A 6,806-nucleotide genomic window follows, 5' to 3' on the forward strand; every position below is an offset into this window, starting at 1 on the left:
ATCTTTATTAGTGAAACAGGATGTTTAAGCATAAATATAAATTTATATATATATATATATATATATATTACCACAGTAAAGTAGTTTCTTTAACACTAGTCAAAGTTGTGTGTGCATAATGCCTAATTTGACAGCAGCATTGCAAAATTGCCACAGGTCACAGTAACTGAAGCTTCAGTATATTAACCCATTAATGAAACATTTGGCCCAACTGTTTCAGTGCTTAATAAAAACCTAATTTGCTCATTACCTGTTTTGTGTTCCACAGCATCACCAGATGTGCTGCGTGACCTGGTGAAGTTTTGGGTTGGGTGGGAACAGCCAACAACACATCTCAAGGTTGAGGTTGTGACATGAAGTTACCCAGTGGCTCTCACCTGCTCCCCAGCCACTACCAGACCTACGACAGTTTTCACCAGGACTTGATGATGYCACTCAGTTCCATAAGTTCTGGCTTTGGACTTGTATAGGGGCAAACGTAAACTTATTGCACTCAGTTATTTTGTTTTTCTTTTATAATAGAATCACTCAGCTTAGTTCTTTGAAGTGTCACATTTGATTCTCTGGCATCACATTTATCTGTGAAGATTGAGATGTTTTCAAAGTTGCCAATATGGGAACTAGTTCTGTAGTTACTTTTTGGAATGTTAATCTAGCTGCTGGTGTTCTGATGTCATCTTTAACTGCCGTACGCTTGGATTGTATAAATATCTTTTAACTGTCGGACGCAGTCATTAGTAATGGGTGGTGTTGAAGTCAGATTTCAATTAATGTATTGTTGAACAGTTTACACAGATTTGCATATTTTATACATTCAGATGTTTATACAGCTGATTTTCTAATATTAATACTTCCACAATAACCTATTTTTAATGTTGGTGCTTTTAAAAATGCCAGCTTGTCCAACACTGTTGCCCCTTTACTGTTATGTGTTGTAAACGACCGTCCTGCTACATTTCATAACATTTTGAAAATATTGTATAAATGTACAATTTGTTACCTTTTATGAACAATAAAGTTCTTACATTATAGTTGCAAAAATAGTAGTTTTGTTCTTTATGGAACATGATTGGCCTTGTAGCCATTTTAAAAAAAGCAGTATTCAGTACTGCWTTTATTCCAAAAAATATTTAACACAGTTATAAGGACATTGTTTAGCATAGCAGGAACAATCTTTAATACATTACATCAGTTTTTCAAAATCTTTTAATGGCATATATTCACAAAAAGCTCCAGTAAAATATTTTGTATAAACTCATGTGGCTGGTAAAAATGTTCAGTTCCTAAAACGACACCTCAATGTCCTAAAGCCATGCCTTAATTATCAGCTTTTTTGGTAGCACAAACGGGGACAACCACATCCCGATGGTTTCCAGCAGCCATGTTGCGGACTTGTTCTCAACTGCCAGGGTTGCCAGATTGGAATGACAGTTTTCAGCACAAACGCAACACCCGCCCAAACACAAAAAAACCTGACCAAATCTTAACCTCTGACAGTGTGTGCAGTATAAAAAAGTTTATATTACTGATATAGCCTACATGTGTATATTATACTAATAANCTCTGACAGTGTGTGCAGTATAAAAAAGTTTATATTACTGATATAGCCTACATGTGTATATTATACTAATAAAAATACACCATTAGCACACACCTGCATTGAATCTGTATTTTTTTGTAGCTCTGAAAAGAGTGTTAGAGAGAGTGACACTCATCTTTAGGATGAAAACTTCTAAATAACCAGATGGAGGTGGGTAAAATGTTTGTTGCAAGCATGTGCATAATAAAACTCAACTAATAGCACTCGTTTTGCAGAAGGAGGGTGTAGGTCCTCAGATTCTCAGAAACAGTCTCTTCTATTTGGTGCATTTACAGGTGATATTAACTAACACAATTTTGTAGTGACATTTGCTATTTTGATACAATTTGGGTTACTTTTAACAACATTTGGCGGGTTTTAGAAGTATTCATAAGGTAATTATAACAAGCTGCCAAAAGCTGTACTTTCCAGCCCAACGTGTTCTAAAGAAGCCCAATTGGGTGGAAACCAGCCCAATCTGGCAACACTGGTGACTGCTTCAAATTAGAACAACTATTGTGATTGGCTTATAAATAAACCCTTCCCCCACGTGGGGGAAGTTCTTATGATTGGCTGAATACAAAGAAGCTTTGTGATTGGTTGGAGGTCATTTCCTGTTGAAAAAAAGACACGTGTGGGTTGAGCCAAGTCAGGGGAGTCTCACACACAAATGCAGAGAAATTCACAGAGCACCAGCAGTTTGTAAATAAAAATATATTTGTGTGTGCATTAGAAATACATGTTTGAATCTATTCTTGTGCACATGTGAACTGTTCTGTGCACGTATGAGTCTGGTCCTGTGCATTTGTAAATTTTGTACTGTGCATGTATGAACTCTTTTGTGCACGTGTGAAACGTTCTGTGCACGCATGAATTGGTCTGTGCACATGTGAATCGTTATGTGCACGCATGAATTGTTCTGAGCACGCATGGATTTTTCTGTGCACATGTGAACTGTTCTGTGCACGGATGGATTGTTCTGTGCACGTGTGAGGATATTGAGACCCAAATAGCTCCATACAAGAGAGGCTGAAAAGAGAGCTTTGATTTATCAAACTATGAATCAGAAAAAAATGATGTTATTTATCTGCAAGAGACACACAGTGATCAACCAATAGAAGCAGACTGGGGTAGAGAGTGGAGGGGGGAGGTTGTTTTAAGCCACAGCACCTCCAAGAGTGCAGGAGTGGGATTTCTCTTCTCCAGGACTTTCACCCCAAATTCAGTAGAGGTTGAACATGTCATTCAAGGGAGGTGTCTTTTAGTCAAGACATGTTTTGAACATTTTAGTAAAGTTTTTATCAGTATTTATGCTCCAACCAGTACTACAGAGAAGAAGGGTTTTTTTTTTTAAAAATTGAGGAACGGTTGGGTGATTGCGGGTCTGAAGATTTTGTTTTCATAGGTGGGGATTTTAATTGCACTGAAAACAAGTTTTTAGATCGTAATCATGCAGAGCCTCATCCAGCAGCCCAACATGTTCTGAGGAGGCTGGTCTCGTCTCATGGCCTGGTGGATGTATGGAGAAGGATGCATGCAGGCTCCAGGAAGTATACATGGTCCCATGTCAAAGAGAACCATATCTCTTTGGCCCGTCTTGATCGCTTTTATTGTTTWAAACACAATTTTAATGTGTTTAAAACATGCCAGATCTTGCCGGTGGCTTTTACAGATCACTCATTGCTTTTAGGTAGTATTTTTATCAGAAACATTTTACCAAGAAGCGCTTTCTGGCATTTTAATTTGGTTTTAATTTATGGTCAAGGTTTTAGGGAGGTTTTACGGTTTTTTCTGGGCTGGTTTCAGACAAAGAAAGTCTGATTTTACCAGTCTTAAACAGCGGTGGGACTATGGGAAAGTTCAGATAAAACTGCTTAGTCAACAGCACACTCTGAATGTCACCCGTGACATTACCAGATCTATCAGAGATCTGGAGATAAACATCGTGGAATTAGAACGATTTAGTGAATCCACAGGAAATCGAGAGCATATTGATGCTCTCAAATCTAAAAGGCTAACTTTAGCAAACCTGCTGGAGAATAAAGTCCAAGGCGCATTGGTCAGGTCCCGGGTTCAGAACATCACAGAGATGGATGCTCCCTCTAACTTTTTCTTCAGCTTGGAGAGGAAACACAGGCAGAGGAAGCTGATCCACTCCTTGCTGTCAGACACAGGGCAGCAACTGAGTGAACCAGGTGAAGTCAGGAGGAGGGCTGTGGAGTTTTACCGTTCTTTATTCCAAAGTGAATGCAGAGAGAACGAGGAACTGTTCCAGGAGTTCTGCGACGAACTACCCCAGGTCTCCGAGGAGACCAACTCTGACCTGGAGTGCCCTCTGGGGCTTCAGGAACTCCACACAGTCCTCCTCAGTATGCAGGGCCAGAAGTCCCCGGGAGTTGACGGGCTCACAGTGGAATTCTACAAAGCCTACTGGGGCATTCTTGCCACAGACCTGCTCGAAGTCTACAATGAAAGTCTGTCCACCGGTTCACTCCCCTTGTCCTGCCGCAGGGCAGTCATCACCCTGCTGCCCAAAAAGGGTAACCTGCAGGACATCATGAACAGGCGCCTTGTGTCCCTCCTCTGTACCGACTACAAGATCCTCTCCAAGGCCCTGGCCACTAGGTTGGGGAAGGCTATGGAGCAGGTCATCCACCGAGATCAGACCTATTGCGTCCCCAGCAGGTCCATGGTAGATAATATCTACCTGATTCGGGACGTTTTCGAGGTCTCCGGTTCATTAGGTTTACAAACTGGCTTGATTTCATTAGATCAAGAAAAGGCTTTTGACCACGTTGAACACGGCTTCCTCTGGAAAACCATGAGGGGGTTCGGGTTCAGCGAGGGTCTTATTGCCAAGATCCAGGTACTGTACAGTGACATTGAGAGTGTGCTGAAGATCAGTGGTAGCCTGTGTGCTCCTTTTAGGGTGTGTAGAGGCGTTCGACAAGGCTGCGCGCTCTCGGGGATGCTCAACACACTATCCCTGGAAGCCCTTCACCAGAAAATACGCTCGAGTGTTCATGGTCTGGTTTTACCTGGTTTTAGTAACAATATGGTTTTATCTGCCTACGCTGATGATATTGTTGTTTTTATAAAAAATCAACAAGATGTCAACATTTTAACCAAGATCACAGAGAAATTCTCTGCACTGTCTGCTGCGAGGGTGAACTGGGGAAAAAGTGAAGCCCTGGCAGTCGGCGAGTGGTCTGATGGGCTCCCAGTTCTCCCTCGAGGTCTTACCTGGAAAAGTGATGGTTTTAAGTATCTTGGTGTTTTTTTAGGCAGCAAAGATGTTGTTGGTAAAAACTGGGAAAATGTCGAGCAAAAAATAAAAATAAATAAAATGTCAAAATGGAAATGGCTGCACTCTCAAATGTCATATCGAGTAGAGTGCTGGTCCTGAACAACCTTGTAGCATCACAGCTGTGGCACAAGCTTTCTGTCCTAGACCCACCACCTGGCCTGCTAGTGAAAATACAGTCGGAAATGGTCGATGTCTTCTGGACTGGGCTACACTGGGTGCCACAGTCTATTTTGTTTTTACCGAGAGAGGAGGGGGGCCAGGGCCTTGTCCACCTGGCCAGTAGAACAGCTACATTTCGTTTACAGTTTTTACAGAAATATAACAAGTTCTCCTGTGTGGACAGATGTGGCCAGTTACATCCTTAGACGTGTTAATTTTTTGGGCCTGGATGCTGCTCTGTTTTTAACTGATTTTAGTCTTTTAGAGTTTAAAGGGGTTGCCTCAGTTTTATCAGGGTGTTTTTAAATCCTGTGCTCTTTTTAAATTGAAAAGAGCAAAAACATGTAATTCTCTGCATTGGCTTTTAGAAGAACCGTTGGTATGTGGTGCGAGACTGGACGTCCACGACAGCAGCGTGCCGGGACTGTCTGAGGCATTGTTCAGGTCTGGGACGGTGACCCTACGGCATCTAGTGCAGGTAGCTGGCCCAGAGTTTTCTGACGTCCTGGAGGTTGCCTTGCTGCTCGGGGTCCGGTCCGCCAGACTTGTAACGTGCTTCCTAGAGCGACTGAAAGAGTGACTGACGGCTGAGGAGAGACGGCTCCTGCAGCTACAAYCAACAAAAGAGTGCCTGCCTGACCCGAAGGATCTGTTTCCGGACGTGGTCCTAGATCCAGGCTTCGAGGAAGACAGTGGGCCCCTGCTGCAGAGTGACGTACCAGTAATGGACTTATGTAAGGCCAGTCCAAAGGCACTGTACAAATGCTGTGTTAAAATCGTGAACGGAAGGACTCTTAATGGAAGGCCAAGCTGTGTCTGGAGTGGCAAATTTGGAGAACTGAAACCACAGTGGAGGACTTTATACAAGCCTCCAATAATTCTTTTCTTTCTCTTGACAAGATTGCAGCACAACATGTGGAGGGTGATTTTCATTATGTCCTTTTATATTTGCCCAGTAAATTATGGCTAGTTGTTCTCTTCTGAGTTCCAGCGGCATCTTACCCATCTCAACCTGTAGAGCTGAAACTGGAGTTGTTTTCATCGCTCCGCAACAAAGTCTTAATGCCTGATATTGTATTCTATCTATCTTTTCCTATAAACTACTTGAAGCTGAATAATATAATATACATCCATAATCAAAAATTGATCTAATTAGCCTGATATATATTGTCTTTAAAGCTTTCCTATCTGCTCCCCATTGTTTGCCTCTCAAACATCTCATAATATTTAAAATTCTTTTACTTTTTTCCACCATTTTATCTATATGTATTTTCCATGTAATTTTTTTTTATCAAACCACATACACAAATACTTAAATTGATCTGTTTTTTTTCTATAATATTTCCATACAGTTTGAGATTCACATAAATATTTAACTTTCTATTTGTAAAAACAACAAATTTAGATTTGGATGTTGAGAATCTGAATCCCTGTTCTAAAGCCCATTCTTCTACCTTATTTAATGCCTCTTGTAGTTTCCTATTTATAAATTCTGTATTTCTTCCCCTTTTCCAAATAATGCCATCATCTGCAAACAATGAAACACCAAAAGATTTATCTATATTACTAAAAATATCATTAATCATAATATTAAATAGCATAGGACTTATAATACTGCCTTGGGGAGTACCATTTTCTACTTGATATTTTGAACTTATTTCCCCACCTATCTTAACTCTAATGTTTCTTCCAGTTAAATTTTTTTTAATCCACCTATATATCTTACCCTTCAAACCTATTTGTTTTATTTTAATCAACAGT

General features: G+C 40.7%; 1 protein-coding gene across 1 annotated transcript in view; it reads right to left on the minus strand.

The window, feature by feature from the left end:
* Positions 1–6,372: 6,372 nt before the first annotated feature.
* The window catches only part of LOC106532730 (RNA-directed DNA polymerase from mobile element jockey), a gene marked incomplete at its 3' end in the record, with an annotated part of 1,356 nt that continues 922 nt past the window's right edge, over positions 6,373–6,806 (minus strand). The window contains 1 exon segment of the mRNA XM_014028851.1: positions 6,373–6,639. Coding sequence (XP_013884305.1) covers positions 6,373–6,639 — 267 coding nt within the window.

This window comes from Austrofundulus limnaeus, unplaced genomic scaffold, assembly GCF_001266775.1.
Source record: "Austrofundulus limnaeus strain Quisiro unplaced genomic scaffold, Austrofundulus_limnaeus-1.0 Scaffold821, whole genome shotgun sequence".
Taxonomy (NCBI): domain Eukaryota; kingdom Metazoa; phylum Chordata; class Actinopteri; order Cyprinodontiformes; family Rivulidae; genus Austrofundulus; species Austrofundulus limnaeus.